General features: G+C 36.3%; 3 protein-coding genes across 4 annotated transcripts in view; 1 reads left to right on the top strand and 2 right to left on the bottom strand.

Annotated features, from left to right (window-relative positions):
• Positions 1–2,939: 2,939 nt before the first annotated feature.
• Positions 2,940–3,905, top strand: LOC141291921 (odorant receptor 131-2-like). Its single transcript, XM_073823920.1, has one exon. It carries the CDS (start codon positions 2,940–2,942, stop codon positions 3,903–3,905), a length of 966 nt encoding a protein of 321 aa, XP_073680021.1.
• A 4,979-nt stretch (positions 3,906–8,884) lies between these two features.
• ppme1 (protein phosphatase methylesterase 1) lies at positions 8,885–21,219 on the bottom strand. Of its 2 annotated transcripts, none has more exons than XM_073824585.1 (14): positions 20,959–21,219; positions 17,278–17,369; positions 17,065–17,159; positions 15,741–15,798; positions 15,146–15,197; positions 14,917–15,071; positions 14,548–14,638; positions 10,723–10,788; positions 10,494–10,620; positions 9,848–9,977; positions 9,717–9,761; positions 9,536–9,600; positions 9,384–9,458; positions 8,885–9,288 (listed from the first exon to the last, which is right to left on the bottom strand). In XM_073824585.1, exons 1-13 carry the CDS (start codon positions 21,039–21,041, stop codon positions 9,387–9,389), a joined length of 1,131 nt encoding a protein of 376 aa, XP_073680686.1. In that variant the 5' UTR covers positions 21,042–21,219; the 3' UTR covers positions 8,885–9,288; positions 9,384–9,386. The 2 variants fall into 2 exon arrangements, with proteins under 2 accessions (XP_073680686.1, XP_073680687.1); XM_073824586.1 differs by having other exon boundaries at positions 9,391–9,458.
• A 594-nt stretch (positions 21,220–21,813) lies between these two features.
• sms (spermine synthase) overlaps positions 21,814–23,975 on the bottom strand; it is a 14,290-nt gene continuing 12,128 nt past the window's right edge. Inside the window, exon 11 of the mRNA XM_073824741.1 lies at positions 21,814–22,887. Coding sequence (XP_073680842.1) covers positions 22,857–22,887 — 31 coding nt within the window. The 3' untranslated portion in view covers positions 21,814–22,856. The remainder of the gene's footprint in view (positions 22,888–23,975) is intronic.

Below are 23,975 nucleotides of genomic sequence, written 5' to 3'. Positions count from 1 at the left end.
TTTTTAAACACATATGACGCCTATAAATAAACTAGTTCACTGCTTACCCTTGTTTTATTGTTTTCATGAGGTCGAGACACTTTTGCTTGTCAGTGGGTAAACATGCTTGTCTGTTGATCAAACATCTTACACATCCTTCAGAGTTAATGTTGAGAACTTTTATGGTTGTTAAAAAACAACTCATATTTAATAATCACTGTTTAAAGCACTTAATGACTTAGCCAACTGGAATCTTGTATTTTCTGTGCATATGGCATAAAAAGAAAACAGGTATTTAAAAAACAAGCTTATTTTAATTGACCTCATCAAGATCGCAAAGGTCACCAGCAGGAGGCGCAACGATAATCTGCAATGTTCCTTTTTTGCCAATTATTTGTTGTTACTGTTGTTACAAACGGCATAAAAATGTATAGTTGAGCATATATACATTTAAATGAAACTCATCTGAGATGTAGGTGTTGCTGTAATAAAGTAGTAGCCTTTATTTAACTATTATCAGTTTCAGTTAAAAAAATCTGGATACAATTTTCATTCATATTATTATTATTGTCTATAAATGGCCTTTTTTTTGCACTGTATTGACAATGTATTTTATTTATATACTATATATCTATTTATACAGTAGTGTCCAGTTCCTGGTGTGTGTGTGTGTGTGTGTGTGTGTGTGTGTGTGTGTGTGTGTGTGTGTGTGTGTGTGTGTGTGTGTGTGTGTGTGTGTGTGTGTGTGTGTGTGTGTGTGTGTGTGTGTATTTGTTTATATCTCGTATTGGAAGGATTTTTGGCTCAAAAAATCTAAATGTTAAAGGGGTCGATGAAAGACTATTTAAACAGAAAAGGTTTCATTAGAACAAAAGGAATTCTTAGCCTTTGCTGTTTTTATTTTCCTATCATCCATCATTAAGCTAAAATGTATTAAAAATAAAAAGCCATACTTTTTACTCGTCTCATTAACACTTGCTAAAGTCACCAGCAGAGGGCGCCAATAATCCGAGAAAAATTACATGAACCCCTTAGTCATGCTAAATGGACAAAGGCTGATCTGTTTTTAATCACTTGCACAAACTGTTTTGAGAACATGGGATCGTTCTTTTTGTTGAACGTGTAGGTGAATAAGTGTTAACAATAGCAAGTATCCATTTGTTAATGTTATGTTCTAGCATCAATGATCATCAGTGGCTCAGCTTCTTCAGAGATTAAAACCACAACAATATAATCTGTTTAACATGGTAATAAATAAATAGAAATAAATGAAAGTTACTACTGTAAATCCATGAATAAGAAATTGTTATTTTATTTTAATTGTGTGTGCATGTGTGTGTCCTTGGTGAAAAACCCCCCCCAGCTAAAACCAGCCTGACCAGCCTAGCCAGGCTGGGTGACTGGTCTAAACTGGCCAGCAGGCTGGTTTTACAAGGGTTTTAGCCACTTTTCCAGCCTGGTCTTAGCTGGTCAGGCTGGGAAACCACCAGCTAAAACCAGCCTGATCATCCTAGCCAGGCTGGGTGACTGGTCTAAGCTGGTCAGCAGGCTGGTTTTAGAGGGGTTTTAGCCACTTTCCCAGCCTGGTCTTAGCTGGTCAGACTGGGAAACCACCAGTTAAAGCCAGCCTGATCATCCTAGCCAGGCTGGGTGACTGGTCTAAGCTGGTCAGCAGGCTGGTTTTAGAGGGGTTTTAGCCACTTTCCCAGCCTGGTCTTAGCTAGTCAGGCTGGGAAACCACCAGCTAAAACCAGCCTGATTATCCTAGTCAGGCTGGGTGACTGGTCTAAGCTGGTCAGCAGGCTGGTTTTAGAGGGGTTTTAGCCACTTTCCCAGCCTGGTCTTAGCTGGTCAAGCTGGGAAACCACCAGCTAAAACCAGCCTGATCATCCTAGCCAGGTATCCATTTGTTAATGTTATGTTCTAGCATCAATGATCATCAGTGGCTCAGCTTCTTCAGAGATTAAAACCACAACAATATAATCTGTTTAACATGGTAATAAATAAATACAAATAAATGAAAGTTACTACTGTAAATCCATGAATAAGAAATTGTTATTTTATTTTAATTGTGTGTGCATGTGTGTGTCCTTGGTGAAAAAACCCCCCAGCTAAAACCAGCCTGATCATCCTAGCCAGGCTGGGTGACTGGTCTAAGCTGGTCAGCAGGCTGGTTTAGAGGGGTTTTAGTCACTTTCCCAGCCTGGTCTTAGCTGGTCAGGCTGGGAAACCACCAGCTAAAACCAGCCTGAACATCCTAGCCAGGCTGGGTGACTGGTCTAAGCTGGCCAGCAGGCTGGTTTTACAGGGGTTTTAGCCACTTTCCCAGACTGGTCTTAGCTGGTCAGGCTGGGAGAGTGGCCAAAATCCTGGATGGCTGGTTTTAGCTGGTCAGCAGCCTGGTTTTAGAGGGGTTTTGGCCACCAGCTTAAACCAGGCTGGGAGATCAGCTAAAACCAGCTACGTCCAGCTTGAACCAGCTAAGACCAGCCAACCAGCCCAGGCTATTTTTTTTAAGAAGGGGTGGTGAATTATATTTTGATATTTTTGCATTTAATTAGATAGAGGTAGAAGTATTTTTACTAGTGGTCTCAGGTCTTTGGACCCCCTCTTTTTAGAAAGACCCCCACACGTTTCTTTCTACACTTGTATCTCACTTGTACTCCCTCCCGCTCATTCACCCAGTGACACATAGGACATACCCATGTGGTTCTGTCTGCCAGTGTAACAGCTATATAAGCTCAGGATCAGAGCTGTTTGTGGAATCTGGCACTGGATCAGATGAAAGGCTGATGTCTGATTTACTGACTGCAGAATAACACCACATTTGTGTCCGAGGTATGTTGCAAACTTACAAATCTCACTTCAGTGCACAACAGATACCACTCAGAATAAGTCTGACTGTACACTGTATACTTGTTCTAATCAGCCTTGTTTCTCCATTTCTTGTCTTTCAGCTTATGGCGGGCTCTAATGGCACAGCTGAGGTGTCTTTCCTTTATCAGCAAATTTTTAAGGTTGAAATGGATGCTGGGCCCAGTACTAAAATTTCAGTGCTTATGTTAATATCTGTGTTTTTCTTTTTCGTAAACTGTGTGATGTTTTTTGCTCTGAGAAGCAAGCGTGTATTCTACGAGACGCCACGCTATATTCTTTTTGGACACATGCTTGTGAATGACTCTGTGCTTTTGATTTTCACAACTATCGTGTATGTCATGGGTACATATTACCTTCAAGTAAATAGAGCCATCTGCACTCTGCTAGTCATTATCTCCTACTGCACTTTCCGTAACGCTCCTCTGACACTTGCTGTGATGTCTCTGGAGCGGTACGTGGCGATTTGCTTCCCTCTGAGACACTGCACCATCGCCACACCAAAACGGACTGGAATCGCCTTAGGAATCATCTGGTTCCTTAGTTCTATAAATATTATAACAGACATTATTTTTGTGTTAATTATCAACCCCAGTTTATTTGTAGAGGTTTTATTTTGCACACAAGAAAGATTGTATTTATTCAAATGGCAGCTGGATAAAACTCAAGGGTTTGATGTGCTTTATTTTGTGTCTGTTGCAGTGGTTATTATTTTTACATATATTAGCATTATGATCACAGCCAGGTCTGTTTCCTCTGATAAAGATTCTGCTAAAAAAGCCCTAAAAACGGTGCTCTTGCACTTGATTCAGCTGGGACTGTGTCTCACCTCTTTCTTGTATGCCACAATAAACAAAGCACTATACACAGTGTCTGACAGCTCTTCTCTGTTCATAAATCTCAGATATCTAAATTTTCTTATTCTTCTTATGCTGCCACGCTGCCTAAGTCCTCTGATCTACGGTATGAGAGATGAAGCCGTTTGGCCCTTGTTTAAATATTATTTCTGCTATCGTTCAGGCAAAATAAGGCCCTCTGTTAATATACATTAACTGTATGACATGAGATGATATGATATAATAACTTGCACAATGCCCAATGGTAACTTTCATCATGATGAATGCTGTATTTAAACAAGATATCCATATACTTTTATATTAAATTGTTTTGTTTTAAATGAAAATAAATGTATTTTTCATGCTTTAACTTATATAAGATGACAGGTTTTTACATGTCTTGCTGCTAAAATAATACATCCGCTGTTACAGTAACTATTAACAAGCTATTTAAGAATCATTAAAATACAGACAGCTTGTATTATGCACATATACACTTTGGATTGTAAAAAGAACACACTTTTAAGCTATGTATCTATCAACAACATAAATTATGGACATACAAATGTAAATAAATCACTCTTATCTGAGATTGAAACGTGCAATACTGTATTGAATTATTAACAGTATAAAAATAGATTAATGTTGTTTCTTATACAAGCTAAATGCAATATATCTTCTGTTCAAATTATTTTGCTTCTTGATGTATTTTATGATGTTTAACCTTATATTTTGAGACAGAAACGCTCCTAATCTGGGACATTTTTTGCAATGTTGGCTTCTGCAGTTTATTTTGATATCTATCTAACACATTAGATCAACACATTAGGCTTTTCTGAAATCGCTAAGATGTTTTCTAACCACACCAGAAGAAAGAATGTAGATATTATACTAAGAGGAGACATGCCACACCTATTAGTGTCTTTGTGCCAAAAAACAAAAATTCTGCCTGAATTTGATAATCTGGGACAGGTCACTTCGTAATCGGGGGCATATGCATTAGGCCTAAAGTATGTTCACCATACTTTAATCATGCCAAACACAATTTCACCCATTTTTAAGAAGCATTATGAAAAAAATGACAAGTACAGAGATCTCAATAAGAAAATGTATATTCCAAAATATATGTCTTAACACAGGATTAATGTTGTATTGTGTTAATTCATTTCAAACTCTATTAAAATTGTTTAACATTTGTTTAACATTGTATTAAGAGTTAAAAAAAATCAACTAAATGTAAGCAACAGCAAGCAACAATTTGATTAAAGGATTATTCATTCGGTTATTCAAGTTCCCTGTTTAATTAAAAGTGGGGCTACTCAAGAACAAACACTCCTTGCAGGTGAGAGATCCATCATCATATTACACAATTATCTTCTGCTCATTTATTGTGATACAAATGTTATAACCTCCAGTAGTCCAGCACTCATTTCTCATTATACATGTGACCCTAGACCACAAAACCAGTCATAAGGGGACAATTATACATCATGAGTAAATAAGCTTTCAATTGGTGCATGATTTGTTAGGATATGACAATATTTGGCTGAGATACAACTATTTTAAAACCTGTAATTTAACGGTTGCAAAATCTACATTTTTAACATTTAATCAAAAATTAAGTTTTGATTTATTTATGTTTGGAAATTTACAAAATATATGAAACATAATCTTAATATTCTAATGATTTTTGGCATAAAGGGAAAATATAACATATCACATATTAGCCCTTGTCATTGGACTTTTAGAGTCTCTAAAAGCATTTTTATGTAAATTAGAAATAAATAGCGAAAAAATATAATATAGGGCTGGGTATTGACATATTTGTAGGTTTTATTAGGATTTATCCACCTAATTATTCCCATATGGCCATTTACAAATTTTATGGGTCTGCTTCCAGTCTCATCCGAGTCCAGCTATTTTTAGCTGTACAGCTCGTTTAGCTGCTTGATATTGGAAATTGGTTTCTTACCATATTATATTAATGTATTATCTTCTTAATTATAAACACACTATTTTGTAGCCCAGTTCTACCGTTTACTGCACATAGTTATTCTTGTACTACTGAACTAGAGTGCGGATCGGGCCGCATTTTTCTGTCCGAGCCCGGCCCGTGTCCGACAGAGCAGTAACCGAACCCGACCCCTACAAGCATTAAGATATTTATGTCCGAGCCCGATCCCAGCCCGACATAGTTAAAATCTCTTTTTTTCTCATACTAATGACACATGCACTTTTTTTGTGTGGAAAGCCCGCTTTTATTAAGCAAGTGTAGGAAAGCGTTCGGAAATGTCAACAGATGAGAGCATCAGTGCACACTGGGCAAAAAGCGCCGTTATAACACAGGCGCACTATCGCGCTGATGTGACCGAGCCCGACCCGAACCCGAGCATCCTTTCTAAATATCTGTTCGAACCTGGCCCGGCCCGTCGGGTTCCGTCGGGTACCGTCAGGCTCGGCTCGGGTATCCATCCTCTATACTGAACATGTTGTACTGCTAAGTTGTGTTGTCTAAACCACAGAAAAAAACGTGTGGAAGCAACTAAACCATACAGAGAAGCACTTATAGACAATAGTAAGCAATATTTTGACAAACCAACGTTAATAGGTGGTAAATATATGTACGAGCAGTATTAATCAAGATATTAACCTAATATTTCACCTACCTGGCCGGAAATGATAAGCACAAACACAAATGTTGTCAAGATTCTTGCCCTGGAAATCCTGGTTCAGTTTGGCCAACCACAAACACCTTTAGCTCCTTAGTTTTTGCTCTCTTCTCCATTATTTGCTATAACTTTTGACAGTTTATAGTACTGCAAATGTTTTACCCAGTTTGACACGATCAGTACAACCTAAAACATGACAATAAACGACCATTTTCAACAGCAATAATAAGCAAAAATTTTGAGTTTCGTTCAGTTCAGTGGCATTGTTTACGCTCAGTGTATGAGGACGAGACGTGAAAACACTATAGCGGCTAATGATGGTGGAAAGGATCTTAAAGGAGTAGTTCACTTTCAGAACAAAAATTTACAGATAATGTACTCACCTTGGAGTCATCCAAGATGTTCATGTCTTTCTTTCTTCAGTCCTAAAGAAATTATGTTTTTTGAGGAAAACATTTCAGGATTTCTCTCCGTATAATGGATTTCTATGGTGCCCCTGAGTTTGAACTTCCAAAATGCAGTTTCAGAGGGCTCTAAACCATAGATATATATACGTAGATACCCCATTGGACCGCTCCAAGCACATAGATGCGTCCGCCATATTGGAATGGTCCACTTGACGTCATTCACCATACTGTAGGTTCGCAGACCAACGGCTGTGCGGGACTGTGGCATTTCGAATATTCAGTGATTACAATGGTAAATTACATAGATCTATGGGTGAATGACGTCAAGTGGACCGCAGCAAAATGGTGGACGGCTTACGTATAAAGGCCAAAGTCCTTTTAAGACAAGTCATGTCACTCGGCGGCCATCTTTGAAACGCCTCTCGGGCATCCAAGTGCAGCTCCTATCTCTTTGAATGGGAAACATCAAACTCTCCAAAACTGTTTGACAAATTTACGATTAAATTTCATATTTGAAATCTCCAAAGAAATCCAACAAGAACTGCCGCTTTAATAGCGTTAAAAAAACGCTTATTTTTTCGGCTAGATGACCCAGTGCGCATGCGCAGTACTGAAAGCACGTCTTATGCTGCGTTCACACCGCCCCAAACGTCAGCGTCAGTTGCGGCAAGATTACATGTAAAGTCTATGGTTGAGTCCGTCAGCGGTCCGTCAGAGGCTCTGTGGTGCGTTGGATCCGTCAACTTTTCAAGCGTTACCTGCGTTTCAAGCGTCAACGCAGCAAACGCAAGCAACGCAGAAGTTCAGCTAGCTGAACTTTTGATGGACTTGACGCACTTGACGCAGTGCGTCAACCAATCAGAGCGTCTCACTGTATCGACGTCACCACACGTATCTTGAATGAAGCGGGAGCAGAAAAAAATAATTTTCAATTTAATTATATATAAGTTATATTTATTGCTCATTGTAGCCGTCTGCAATCGCAGAGAATTGTATGATCCGTCCTCGTTGTTGTATAAAGACAGAAATGTACAGGAACTTGCTTGGATGAAGATCACTGAAGAGATAGGGATGTCGGGTAACTTATCAAATCTTTTCTCAACGTAATTATTTCCCATTTCGTTAGCTAGCGAAACATGGTCATGAGAAGATTCCAAAATGTCCACTCCCTACTAATTTGCCACTGTTTATTCAGGGGAAGTGTGCAAACTAGATGCGTTGGAAGCGTTGCCTGACGTGTGCGGTGTGAACGCATCAAAAAGCAAGCGTTGCCAACTTCAACGTACATGCGTCAAACTAGATGCGTTGGGAGCGTTGCCTGACGCAGACAAAAGTGTGCCGTGTGAACGCACCATTAGAGCGCCGACTGTTTCTATAGCAACCGGGACTTCTAACTGCAGCTGCAGTGACGCGCTGACTTTACTCATCAACGATTGGCTCTTTCACTAAGAAGGCGGGGCTTCGCGGCCATGATGACCGTTGCACTTTGCCCCATTCAAAACTACACGAGTGACATGTCTTTGGTATTCTATAGTCTTTGATAAAGGCCCATAGAAACAGTCGCTAAATGAGGCATCTACGTATATATATCTATGGCTCTAAACGATCATAGCCGAGGAAAGAAGGATCTTGTTTAGCAAAAAGATTGGTTATTTCTAAAACAAAATAATAAGAAATACAATTGATATACTTTTTAACCTCAAATGTTCATCTAGCACTGTGTGTACTCTGTGTAGAGGTTAAAAAGTATATCATTTGTAAATGTTTTTAGAAAATAACTGATCGTTTCACTAGATATAAGACCTTCTTCCTTGGCTGGGATCATTTAGAGCCCTTTGAAGCTGCATTTAAACTGCATTTTGGAAGTTCAAACTCAGGGGCACCATAGAAGTCCATTGTATGGAGAGAAATCCTGAAATGTTTTCCTCAAAAAACATAATTTCTTTATGACTGAAGAAAGAAAGACATGAACATCTTGGATTACACAGGGATGAGTACATTATCTGTAAATTTTTGTTCTGAAAGTGAACTACTCCTTTAATCAGATATCTATCTATTTTCTTTACGTTTACCGAAATGTTCTCTCTGTTAATATTGTAAATTATTAATGAGCGCAGACTGCGGAAACCTCTCTTTATTATTTCCCTTGAAATCAGCAACGATCAACACTTTGAACACAACATGATGCAATCATCCTAATTACAACAACAAACAAGCAAGGCATCAGAGGAAATGCAAAAGAAATCAGTTCAGGGGAAAATAAAAATTTAAATATACATAATGATTTGAAATTATTATTGTATTATTAATTATCTCCTGCCAGAATAGTCACGAGAATCGTAATGACTATAGCAAACATACATAAAGTCATACAAAACTGAATATAATTTAAGAATGAAGTGCTAAGAATGAGTTGGCAGCAGAGGCATCATCATGGTTTTGGTTGTATTGTAATCCCTTGTGGAGAACAGAGAGGGACGACATGTAGCTGGATGAAGACTACGAGTGAAGGCTACACTTCGTCTGTTGAAGCAAAAAACACAGAAGGTAAAGGGTGAGATTATAAAACAAATAAAATCATATGTAGTTTCTAATATACGATTCAAACATCACTTGACTTTTTACCAGGGGGAACCCTCCTTGAATTCAGTGAACTTGTGACGGACCATGAAGGTGGCTAGAGCATCAGCTACCTGCATCAGACATCACAGTTTAGAAGAAGCAAAAGCGAATTTGCTGTGAATCACATTGTGATACAAAATGGACATACTTTTTCCGGGGCATCTTCGTGAACAGCATGGCCACACTGTGGCAGAACCTGCATCTGGAATTTTCCTATAATTATAAAAACAACAAAAACCACAAAATACATTAAGTAGCTTCTGGCTATAGCAATGTGATGTGCTGTACTATAAAGTCTAGCTTGAAGAGCAAGAAAATAAATGCTTTACCCTGCATTTGCCCAATGGTAAGATCTTTATCAAGCCTGTCAACACCTGTGGGAGAAACATTAGTCATTAAGAGTCGTTTTGTTTTTTTTACACTGAGTAAGTCTAAAAGACAGATGTCTAAGCATTCTTACCAGCCAGCAAGAGGAGTTTTGGCACAGAGCAGGTGAGAAAGAGAGAAGATAGTCCTTTAAACCAGCCCTCCCAGTACTTCTCTGTCTTTGAGAGTTCAATACGCCAGGTGTACAGACATTCTTTCTTTATCTGCCAAATGGGAAAATGATCATAACAAAACAAAATAATGTTTAATGTTCATTTGTGAATAGATGTACAATAAAGTACGAGATACCGTACATTAACATTCAAAGATTTGGGTTTGAAAAGCTATTTTTCACCAAGGCTGCATTTATTGATTAAAAATACAGTAAAAGCAGTAATATTGTGAAATATTACATTTTCTGTTGTAATATATTTTAAAATTCAATTTTATCCTGTGATGGCAAAGCTGAATTTTCAGTATCATTACAGCAGTCTCCAGTGTCACATGATCCTTCAGAAATCATTCTAATATATGCTGAATTTCTGGTCAATGATTCCTTGATAAATATTTTGTAACATTACAAAAGTCTTTACTGTTCTAATGAACAATTTAATGCACCCTTGTTGAAAATGAAAGTTCATTCATTCATTCACTAAAAAAAAAAAAAAACGTACTGACCCTGAACTTTAGAATGGTAAATTCAGTTATTGTGATCAGATCAGAATTAAAACACATATTACCTCTTGGTCATCCTCTTTCTTTCTTTTGTGGTTGGATTCACCTCCTTCTTCATCCTCCTCCTCTTCTTCAATAATGCCTTCGCTGATGCTCTTGGAAACCCCTGGACTACTCAATGGCTCCTCACATCTAAACATCCCAATACATTTAATCAGTGCAATATATACATCAGCTAAATGTTTCTACAAATTTCAGAGCTAGTTAAGGGAACCAATACTAGGGAACGCTTACTTTTTCACCTGTCCAACCATAGACACTCGTGCAGACTCAATATTCCTGATCTGACCACTTTTCACACTGGTAAGGGGGGAAAAAAAGAGAGATTATTAGTCTTTATTAGAGCTGGGAAAAAAAGCTGTTAATTTCTGTAATTAATATTTCCAAGAGATAAAAGGCAAAGCTACAATTGACATTGTTAAAGAATTTAAAGGATTATTTTACTTCCAGAAAAAGAATTTACAAATAATGTACTCACCCTGATTGTCATCCAAGATGTTCATGTCTTTCTTTCTTCAGTCGTAAAGAAATTATTTTTTTGAGGAAAACATTTCAGGAATTTTCTCCATATAGTGGACTTTTAGTGGTGCCCCAGAGTTTGAATGTCCCAAATGCAGATTAAATGCAGCTTTAAAGGGCTCGATCCCAGGTGAGAAAAAAGGGTCTTATCTAGCAAAACAATCGGTCATTTTCTAAAAAAAAAAAAAAAAAAAAGAAATATATATATATATATATATATATATATATATATATATATATATATTAGGGGTGGGCATAGATTAATTTTTTTAATCTAGATTAATCTAGATTAAATCTTGGAATTAATCTAGATTAATCTAGATTAAAATGGCTAATTTGAATTCTGCTGAAGGCATTCAGAATATGTGTGCTACCCAAATAATGACTTAAAGTCTGGATCATAAAGCTCACAAAGCTGTTCTATGATAATTTGTTGATGAAAATAAATTATGTTCAATTAGATGTACTTGTGTTTACTAACTAACTAACAATGAAATTATTTTTTCTACCTATTAGATTGTGTTTTTTTAACGTCAACACCTACCCAACCCATTACATGTTACACCGTACTTTTATTTTGACAGGTTGCCGTGAAGTTTCTGTGTCATACAGTATGATATGATGCTAGTTTTCTCAAATGAAACGGTAAAAGTGACACTCACAGCAGTTTGGGAGATTGAGTTTATCTGTTCATGTGAGATGAAAATGTCAAAAATTACCGGGAGCGTCACGTGTGTTTCAGTATATGCGTGTAGTAAAAGCTCGTCTCCGCAATGCATACATACAGCTAGGCAAACGGAACATATCGGATTCATATTAAAACGGTCTTTTTGCATTTCAGTTTTCAAATACACTAGTCCATATCGCGATTTGAATTAAGTGACTGACCAACATTTGATTTATGAATCCAAAAAACGACGAATTTACGTGACATTTCGCTATAGTAGATTCGGTTTTTATGAATGGAGGACGACGCGATCCCGTCTGTGTTTTGGCGGAGGAGACTTAAACGCGCAACCATATTCTTCGGTATACATCCGCGTTAAACTATCAAGGTGAAAGTCACCATAGCTTGCGTAGTTTAGACACAGCTCCCAACCCAAATTTGAGAATAGATTAACGGCGATAATTTTTTTTATCGCACGATAAGAGTTTCACGTTAACGCAGCACGTTAACGCCGATAACGGCCCACCACTAATATATATATATTAGTGGTGGGCATAGATTAATTGTTTTAATCTAGATAAATCTCACTGTAATCTTGGAGTTAATCTAGATTAATCTAGATTAAAATGGCTAATTTGAATTCTGCCGAAGGCATTCAGAATATGTGTGCTACCCAAATAATGACTAAAAGTAAGTCTTTAAGAAGGGGTTTCTCAAGCCAGGTGGCACATTTCACCAGGGGCTCATCTCCTGTTTCCAAACTGCATATAAACTGCTATATTTATTTTTTATCATATATATTGTTTTATGTCATTTATTTAAATAGGAATATATAAACACCTACATTATACTGTACAAAAGTAATACAGGACTAATGTTGTGTTACATGTTACACCGTACTTTTATTTTGACAGGTTGCCGTGAAGTTTCTGTGTGTACAGTATGATATGATGCTAGTTTTCTCAAATAAAACGGTAAAAGTGACACTCACAGCAGCTTTGGAGATTGAGTTTTTCTGTTCATGTGAGATGCAAATGCCAAAAATTACCGGGAACGTCACGCGTTCTTCGGTATGTGTGTAGTAAAAACGTGTCTCCGCCATTCATACATACAGAGGCAAACTGAACATGCAGGATTCATATTGAAACTGTCTTTTTGCATTTCAGTTTTCACAGACACTAGTCCATATCGCGATTTGAATTAAGTGGCAGACCAACTTTTGATTTATGAATCCAAAAATCGACAAATTTAAGTGGCATTTCACGCTATAGACCTTTTTCCTGAGTAAATGATGAGCGCCGCCATTATGAATTCTAACGTCAGATTGAATGCTTTTCTGTTCCGGTTTCCATAGGAACCCATTCAAATAGCGTCTATCTGTTTTTAATGTAGCTAATGTCCGCTGCTTCGTGTCATCTACACACTCATTAAAGTGAGGCACTGACAAATGACGGTCATTGCGACATTGCCAAGTGATGGCGCTATGGAGCCATGTACTTTTTAAAAACATTTTAATAGGTTTAACATTAGTTTATTAGCTCGGAATATACCCTAATTTGACTAGAAACAATGCAGACCGGAAATGCAAAGCATTCTTTCAGTTAAGAGTCGGGCTTACTTCCGTGTTCAGGAAAAACGTCTATAGAAGATTCGGTTTTTATGAATGGAGTCCGCGATCCCGTCCGTGTTTTCACGGAGGAGACATTATAAACGCGCGACCATGTAGAGACAGAAATGACATGCCTTCGTGTAAATAAGATAACCCTACTTTGACAATAGATTAATGGCGATATTTTTTTTATCGCCTGATAAGAGTCTCACGTTAACGCAGCACGTTAACGCCAATAACGGCCCACCACTAATATATATATATACACTTTTTAACCTCAAACGCTTATCTAGCACTGCCATGCGTATGCATACTCCGTGTAATCCGGGTCAATACAGTTAGGGTATGTCGAAAAACTCCTATCTCATTTTTTTCTTTAAAAAATTACATTAAAATCATCCTACATCACTGGAGAAGTAACAACCCAATGTTTACAAAGTGAACATGCAAAAAAGGTCAAAGGCCCTTTACAAAAAAATGGTAAAACAGCAAAGTAGGGTGATTTTGAAGGAGAAGGAGAAACTGAAATGGGAGTTTTTTGTATTGACCCGGATTACACAGAGTACGTATGCGCATGGCTAGACAAGATGAGGATTTGAGTTCAAAAAGTACATAATTATTATCTTTTTTTTTTAGAAAATGACAGATTGCTTCGCTAGATAAGACCCTTCTTCCTCAGTTGGGATAATTTAGAGCCCTTTAAAGTTGCATTTAAACTGCATTTTGGGCGTTTAAACTCGGGGGCATCATGGAAGTCCATAATACGGAGAAAATTCCTAAAAATTTTTCCTCAAAAAACAAATTTCTTGACGACTGAAGAAAGGAGGACAAGAACATCTTGGATGACAACTGGGTGAGTACACTGTCTGTAAATTTATGTTCTGGAACTGAACTAATCTAAACTAAATCCTTTAATTTAGTATTATTGTAATCTCACTTTAATGAAAAGTTGGTATAATATTTTTAATTTTCTGTAATTGTTGATAAATTATAAGTAAAAACAAGAAATTGCTGTTTAGGCTTGGCAATGTAATTACCCATAATTCATCCTCAGAAATAAAAAAAATAAATAAGGCATCAAAAATACTTTAAAAAAAAAAAAAGTAAAAAATTGAATAGCAGACTATCACAATGTGACGTTTCGAGCATGCAGGATGTTAGGTGTTTAAATTTTTTTTTCACAGAAATATGTACGGTTTTTAGATATTACAGGATTCAATTAATTTTGGATATTATTTTCAACAATATACCCAAAACTGTGTACCTCCATTCGATTGCATTCTCCACTGATTTAAATGTTTTTGGTCGACCCCTCAGAAAGTTTTGCATGCTGTTCAAGGCATCCATTGCTGTACCTGAAGAATGAGCAAAACTGTATAAATGTATGCATAAATATAATGCATACAGTCAAACTGCATTGAAACCTATTATGAAACAGGTTTCACAATGCATTGGTCAATATTGAAGCTATAACCAATATCTCTACTGCTTGAAACTCTGAGGTGTCAAAACTGTTTTGACATTTTTTAATGTAGGCACTAGTAAATATTGTGCTTTTTCTCCTGTCATCAACTGTTTTTGCTTGTGCGTAGTATGAAACAAGGTCAAATTTGGATCAGGTGTGAAAACGTACCTTCCACTACATCAATAACACAAAGACCGAGCAGTGATGGCACGTGATTGGATGCAGCCGTGTGAACTGCTATTGCTCCACCCATGCTGTGACCAATAAGCATGATGGGAGGTGGGTTTTCACCATAAAGTGCCTCCACCACTTTTCCAATATCCCTGAGAGAAAGTAATATTTATAAATTAAACATTGTGTACAGACTTTGATAGATGAAAGATGAGTATGTACTCACTTGGCCATTGTTTCAGCAGAGAGGTCATCAGGGTTCTTTACTTTAGTATCACCTGAATGATATGAGAAAATTAGCCATTTGAAAATTGTTCAGTTAAACCATACATTTTATGTTAATCACATTCATGTTATTGACATATGTGATTATTTGTGACCCTGGACCACAAAACCAGTCTTAAGTCGCTGGGGTATATTTGTAGCAATAGATAAAAATACATTGTATGGGTCAAAATTATTGATTTTTCTTTTATGCCAAAAATCATTAGGAAATTAAGTAAAGATCATGTTCCATGTAAAATTCCTACTATAAATATATCAAAATGTAATTGTAATATGCATTGTTAAGAACTTAATTTGGAGAACTTTAAAGGTGATTTTCTCAGTATTTTGATTCTTTTGCACCCTCAGATTCCAAATATTACCATATATCAATAGAAAGCTTATTTATTGAGCTTTCATATGATGTATACATCTCAGTTTTGTAAAATTTAACCTTATGATTGGTTTTGTGGTCCAGGGTCACATTTGTGTTTGTTTTCAGATAATTTACTAAAACAAAGACATTTTTTTTAAATAATAAGTTTGAAATCCCTTACCATGTCCTCTGAGGTCCATAGCTACAACCCTGCAGTTAATCCGGCTGCATATAACAGACTAAAAATACAAACATCAGATAATATAAATTATAATATTATTATATAAATTAAATAGGAATTTGATCTTTTATTTTATTTGACAGCATTTATTCTAAATATATTTTGTAACCATGTCAAGTTTGCACAATTTAATGCATCTGTGCTAAATAAAACTATTCATTTCTATTAAAAATTCTTTAGAAAAAATGTTTCAATTCAAACTAACCCTAACTTTTGAAAAATAGTGATACTTACATATACATATAAAATACATACTGTATATTAGGGCACAAAACTAACAGCATGTCATATCTTTTTCCACATCTGACATACATACTACAGTGCCTTGCGAAATTATTCACACCCCTTCATTTTTTTCACATTTTGTTATGTTGCTGCCTTATGTTAAACTACTTTAAATTACTTTTTTTTTTTTTTCACACATCAATCGACACTCCCTACTCCATGATGGCAAAGCAAAAAATAGGTTAACAACATTTGTGCAAATTTATTAAAAATAAAAAAATGAAAAGATCCCATTGCATAAGTATTCATACCCTTTTCTGGGACACTCGAAATTTAGCTCAGGAGCATTCATATTGCTTCAAGATGTTACTACACTTCGAGTGGAGTTAAACTGTGGCAAATTCATTTGAATGAGTATGATTTAGAAAGGCACACACCTCTCAGAAAAGGTCTAACAGCTGAAAATGCATATCAGAGCAAAAACCAAGTCCTGAGGTCAAGATAACTGCCTGTAGAGCTCAGTGACAGACTTGGGTTAAGGCAATGAGCTAGGGAAGAGTTCAGTAAAAAATCTGCTGCATTGAAGGTTCACAGAAGCATGTAGCCTCCATTATGCATAACGGAAGACGATTGGAACAACTAGGACTCTAGAAAAGCTGACAGCTGACAGAGCTTGAGAGGTGAAAAGGTGAGGCAAAGAATGGCAGATAATTGCCAAATGCAGATGTGCAAAGCTTGTCACATCATACCCAAAAAGACTTGAGGTTGTAAAGGTGCTTCAACTATGTACTGAGTTAAGGGTATGAATACTTATGCAATGTACTTATTTCAGTGTTTTATTTTTAATAAATTTGTAAAATTTGCAAATCTGGTTTTTGCTTTGTCATTATTATGGTGTATGGAGTGTAAATTGATGTGGGGGGAAAACTAATTTAAAGCAGTTTAAAACAACAAAACGTGAAAAAATGAAGGGGTATGAATACTTTTGCAAGGCACTGTATATCATAAAAACACAGCACTATAAGAGTCAAAAACTCACAGTGAAGACTGCCCAGGACAGTGCAGAGTGACCTCCTCCATGAAGGAGCATCAGGACGGGACCATGAGCGCCACTGCTGTAAATTCTGAATGTGTACAAAGGAGTAAAGGAATGTTTCATAGAACAGAATGGGAGAATTTAATGTCATAGTACATGGGGGTGATATTTTATCATTTGCCAAGAGTTTCCACAACAATTAAACAAAGGATATGTCTTTGCTGTTGTCATTTTCCACCTCTACGTCCTCAATGGTTTCGAAGTACTGGCTCCAGTGCAGGGGAGTAAAATCTCGTTTTCTTCCTGGTCTGCACAGAGAGGGGAGAACAAAACAATTAGTAAATTAGTAACATCCAAGTGTGTGCGTGTTTATATTTTCTTTCTAAAATAGGTTACCACTTATATACACTCAGACAGTCCAGTTTTGTGGACATTCACACCTAGACTAGTCATTAGTCAGGTGGCGACACAGCTGGATTTACAAAAATCTTTTCAGGTTTAAGAGGTGTTTCAACATTGCATCAACTACTGATGAACATATTCATTTTTATATAAATTATCACTCAGCAGGTTATTTAACCATGTATTATTGTGTATTATTGAAAAGCTTTTGTCTTTCGAACTCATTAAAATGCACAAATTCTCATTTTTTATTTGCAGACATTCTCAGACTTTTTGCTATCTGAACCTCTTTCACCTAATACATTTACTGTAAAGGTCAATCAGCAGTACTGTAAATGACAATAGCTACCTTTGCATTGAACTTTGAATGTCGTAACTTTGCAGATGTTGTTGTTACAAAAAAAATTTGTATTTTTACATCGTTATGGTACTGGATTGTCCCATTTAAATCAATGTGATAAACTAGTCAGGTCAAAAGTAATCTAAAAGTAATCTAACAGTAATCTGATTATATTACCTAAAATGTGTAATGTACATTACTGACTACAATTTTTGTCATAATTTGGAATAACGGATTACATAATATACATACAGTATATGTGTGTGTGTTTGTGTGTGTATATATACACAGTTAAGCCCGAAATTATTCATACCCCTGGCAAATTCTGACTTAAAGTTACTTTTATTCAACCAGCAAGTTTTTTGGACCGGAAACAACACAGGCTTCTCCTAAAAGATAATAAAACAATGTACAAGAGGCATCATTGTGGGAAAAAATATTTCTCCGCTTTGATTTACATTTGAACAAAAAGTGGCATGTCCAAAATTATGCATACCCTTCTCAATATTCAATAGAAAAGACTTTATTGGCTATTACAACAATCAAACGCTTCCTATAATTGCTGACCAGCTTTTTGCATGTCTCCACTGGTATTTTTGCTAGAGCTGCACAATTAATCGTTTAAAGATCGCGATCTCGATTCGACCCCCTTCACGATCTTAATCCAGCATTTATAAGATTCAGCCAATTTTATTTATATTTTACAAAACTTTTGCTAGCCTAATTAATGCAGGTTCGCCGTTCTCTCCAACATTACATAACCATTTAAACTTCATCTTCAGCGCACATTCTGTCAGATGCAATTCATGGCGCCTCTGTCTCAATATACTGTACAACGCGGACTATATTCACATCAAATGATAACTCAGCGGAAGAGTTCCACTCACGCAGGGGCGTAATTTCCACTGGGGACACGCTTTTCAAAATCCCGTTGGTGTCCACCCACTTTCAAATGGTTTTGTTAAAGTAATCTCTGTATGTTTATTTTTTAATGTTTAATGGTGATTTTTTTTTGTTTTCATTATTTTTCATTACATTTCTTTAAATTTAAAGCAAAGTTTATTTTGTCTTATTTCACTGCTATTTTACTGTTGTTTGATAACCTAATGTTTAGGGGTAAATCTTTAAAATAAAAAAGTTCTCCAGAATCGTGATCTTTATTCTGAGCAAAAAAATCGTGATTCTCATTTTATTCAGAATCGTGCAGCTCTAATTTTTGCCCATTCATCTTTAGCGATGAGCTCCAACTCTTTCAGGTTGGAAGGTCTCCTTGCCATCACCCTGATCTTTAGCTCCCTCCACAGATTCTCAATTGGATTTAAGTCAGGACTCTGGCTGGGCCACTGCAAAACATTAATGTTTTTGTCTGATAACCATTTCTTCACCACTTTTGCTGTGTGTTTTGGGTCGTTGTCATGCTGAAATGTCCACTGGTGCCCAAGACCAAGTTTCTCTGCAGACTGCCTGATGTTGTTGTTGAGAATTTTGATGTATTGCTCCTTTTTCATGGTGCCGTTATACAGCGATTAGGTTCCCTGGTCCACCGGCTAAAAAACATTAAATTCAATTTCAAATTCAATTTTTATTTCATCTGACCATAAAACAGAAGACCAGAAGTATTCTTCTTTGTCCAGATGAAAGTCCAGCGGGCTTTTGTGTGCCATATCTGGAGAAGTGGTGTCCTCCTTGGTCTGCGTCCGTGGAACCCAGCGGTGTGCAGTGTCTGTTGGACTGTCTGCCTTGAGATGTTGCCACCAGCAGAGCCCAGATTCATCAGGATGGCCTTGGTGGTGATCCTTGGATTCTTTTCGACCTCTCTCACTATCCTCCTGGCCAGAACAGGTGTCACTTTTGGCTTCTGACCTTGTCCTTTTTCACTTTTTCACAGTGCGTCTTGTATTTTTTTAATAATACTTTGCACTGTAGCCACCGGAACTTCAAAACATTTAGATATGGTCTTATAGCCCTTTCCTGACTTGTGAGCAGCCACAAAGCACAGCCGCAGGTCCTCATTGAGATCCTTTGTCTTAGCCATGACTGTCCACAAACCACCAGCAGAGAGCTTCTGTTTTTGACCTGTTGAGTTGATTAAAACAGCTGTTCCCAATGAATCAGGATAATTTGGATGCTTTAGAACACCTTGGACTATTTGGAATGGTATTGAACTATGGGTTCATTTTCCCATAGACTGTGACAGTTTGCAAAGGGTATGAATCATTTTGGACATGCCACTTTTTGTTCAAATGTAAATAAAAGCTGAGAAATATTTTTTTCCATAATGATGCCTCTTGTACATCGTCTTATTATCATCGTCTCTGTTGTCCTCTCACACCAAAATTCAGTGACATGTTTGTTTTGAACAGTTTTAACTTGTAAAAAGTGCTTGATCGGAGTATCATTTCTTTCCTGATTCAGAGAAGAAGACTTTTTCACTTGAGATGGATAAAGGACTTGTATTTTAGCCAGGAGCAACTATTTGAAACATCTATTATTGACTTGTTTATTATGAAAACACACATTTTACTTCACAAGATGTTAACTGATGGACTGGAGTCATGCAGATTACTTGTGTATAAGCCTTTATCAGCTGTTTTGACTCTCATTCTGACGGCAAATGATAAATAAAGTACAATCATGTATTAAACACATTTTTTCCCAACATTTCCAGAAACTTCCTCACTTATTGGTTCTAGGCTCACACAAGAAATATATGTCCGAAACAGAGGTTATTGACTCGTAAACCGCTTGAGCAGATTTAATCTGGTTTTGTGAATTTACTCAGACGATTAATTGAAAAGATCCGACTCAAAAGAACGATTCGGACATCGCTATCGAGTGAGTCGTGATCGCGGGAGCTGGATGAGACACAGGTCGCAGGAGGGGACCGCAGACTGTCAGAGACGCAAAACACAATCGTTCATGGCATTTAGCACGATTAAGACATGTTTGCCACTCCGTACCACAAATATGGAAATAGTTAAACGCACATATAAGCAACAAACCCCGAGAACAGTTATGCCTCGTCACTTTATGGATCTTCTAGAATCTAGATCGTGACAGCTAACAGCTCTCATCCGTAGGGTTACCAAAACACCTAGCATGCATTATTGTGCATAAGATTATTTTTAAAAGATATGATTAAAGCGTAAACTCACCCCATTCTTATTTTAGATCCAGACTGCAAACCTGCCATTGGGGGTTTGGAGGCTAGCAAATTCAAATGCAACTGTTTCTCCATGGTGCGAGGAAAACAAAACCCTTTGAGCACGTAAAGCGTCTTAGCCCTCTCTGCACCATACGAGTCCTCTTCTATAAACAGTACAGCCGTACACTTTACAAATTAAGAATATATTAGACTAGACCAGCAGACAGGTACAGAAATCGTATGTTCACACTAGTAGTCTCCGCCCACCAGTATTTTTGCACGGCATTATGGGAAATGTAGCCAATTAGCAGGTTCTTAACGGTGACGCTGACGTCACGGCACATGGGAAAGAACTACAACTAACAGAAAACACCAGTTTTAGTTCCTTGGCACGTAAACCAGCCTGAAAAATATGACGTAATGCAATACAAAGGTTGATAAAGATTGATCATCGTCAGTGTCTTGTAATGTAAATATCACGAAGTGATATCTGCAACTTTTCTGAAATCCGTGACCACCTTTTATAGCTTTGAAACATCTGCTTTATAGTGTAGCCATTATTTCCACTAAAACAAATATTAGTATTTGATATTTTTAATTTAAAGCCCTGTCGAACGATTAATCACATCCAAACTAAAAGTTTTTTTACATAATGTGTATGCACTATATTTATTACATCAATACATACAGTTTATATTTTGAAAATAGTAAAATGTATATATTTATATTATATATTTAATATATAAACAATTTATATATATATATATATATATATATATATACACATATATACACATATACATACACACATACATACATTTATTAAAAGTTAGACTTTAAAATTGTAACTGAAAACCAAATTCTTTGCAGTTATTTTTATTATGACTTACATTATAGTATTTGACAGCAGTTCTGGTTGTTAGGAGCTATGACAAATAGCAATCGCAACAATAATAGTAATAATAATTGTACACAGTATTACCAAGACAAAAGAAGACATTAGACATTTTCCTCCTCAACTGCTTTAATAGATGATCATCATTCATTAACAGAAGTTACTTTTCAGGGCAGGATCACTGGTATATGGTAAAATAAAATAAAATAAAATAATAAATAATATCAACGAAGCACCATATTGATAAAAGGGCATGAATCTAAGTGGCCTACATTCAGTAAAACCTTCTTTCTTACTATTAAAAAAAAAAAAAACATTAAGCAGGGAAACCTACTTTGGACCTAGTTTGTGCTAATCACAATTAAACATTCACAGTTCAGTAAAAAGAAAACAAGAATGAAAATTGCCACAGCAAGGATTTTTTTTCCCTTTTAAGACATATTTAGGGGCTTCAATATACTATTCAGTGAAATCCCAGAATGCAACTGCCAATAAACTCTTTGTGAAGCACCATGAATCAAATCACACTCAAGCCACAGGTACAAAAGGATGCAAAAGAAAATCAGACACAAAGGCCAACAAAAAGAAAAACTGTAAAGCTACAGTAAAACACAAAGAGCTTTGTAAAATCTGAATCATAAGAGCAAATCCTCAAAGGCAGGAGTCAGAAATATATTTGGATGCCTCGCCACCCTCCAGGCTTCAGTATCATCAGCAGTGTCACTCGCACACCGCACCACAGCGCTCCCTGGAGGACCCCACGCAAACAACATCAAACCAACACCGCAAACAAACAAAACGACGACCTCTGTGAAATTTCAAACAGAACACAAAATGCAAAGAGCCATGTCAAGAACGGGAAGGCTGTTATTTTTTGGACGTGAAGGGACAGTAGAAATTAAAACAGTGCTTGGAGAGATATGTGCACGTCTCTCCTCAGTGCATCAGAGGGTGAGGGAGAAGTCTTCACATTCCGGCAGGACTTGGAGGAGAGACTGCAGGAGGAAGAGACATTACTTCTTCCAGATGGTGTAAAACACCCACCTGAGTCAACAAGTTAAGGAACAGGCAGGTAATGTGATATGAGAGACAAAATTTCAGTGGATAACAAGAAAAAAAAAAACGAATAAAATTGAAGCTTAAAACAGCAAGTGTTTATCAGTTCACTAAATTATAAATCATTTAACAGCCTTAACCAAGCCAGCATTTATTAATTTCATTTATCCATTTATTTATCCAAAGTACAGCAAAAACTGCAAATTTTTTAATGTTTTATTATTTAAAATAACTGCTTTCTATTTGAATAGAATTTAAAATGTAATTTATTCCTGTGATCAAAGCTAAATTTTCAGCATCAGTTAGGTAATTTTTTTAGGATTCTTTGATGAATAGAAAGATCCAAAGATCACCATTTATCCAAAATTAAAAGCGTTTGTAACATTATACACAATACCATTCAAAAGCATGCACATATACATATATATATATATATATATATATATATATATATATTAGGGCCGGGACTCGATTAAAAAAATTAATCTAATTAATTAGAGGCTTTGTAATTAATTAATCGAAATTAATCGCATTTTAATCGCATATAAATATTTGACCTGAGAACAGTGAGAAGTAAGTTTTTTCATATGGATTTTTAGTATACCATTGAATAATGACTGAATACATAAACTTAAGCAACAAAATATTGTTTATTTTTGTTCAACCAAGTCCAACAGACCAGTGCAATATTGCCATTAACTGTAGCAATAGGATACAGTGTTTCCCCTAGGTTACCATTCTTTTTTTCTCGGTACTTTACCCTACTTTGTGTAATAACGAAAACATTTATTTCAGTGAAAAAATAAACCCAAAACTCTCTATTTTAACATTTTGAACAATAGGGCTTTACAATCTTTTGCTTTTTTTTTTTTTTTTTTTAAGAAATTCTTGTGTTTTAATTTTTCTCATAATCAAATGAAAGCATAAACATTTATTTATTTTTAATCAAACGAAAAAATAAACCTTTTTAATTTTTGGCAAACAAACAGAGGTTTTAAAATTTGCTTTTAAAATCAATAAATAATAATAATTTAACATTTAAATAATAATCGTAGTATTTTTTTCTACAATTAAGT

Source organism: Garra rufa, chromosome 19 (assembly GCF_049309525.1).
Source record: "Garra rufa chromosome 19, GarRuf1.0, whole genome shotgun sequence".
Taxonomy (NCBI): domain Eukaryota; kingdom Metazoa; phylum Chordata; class Actinopteri; order Cypriniformes; family Cyprinidae; genus Garra; species Garra rufa.
This window is presented reverse-complemented; position numbering and strand designations above follow the sequence as displayed.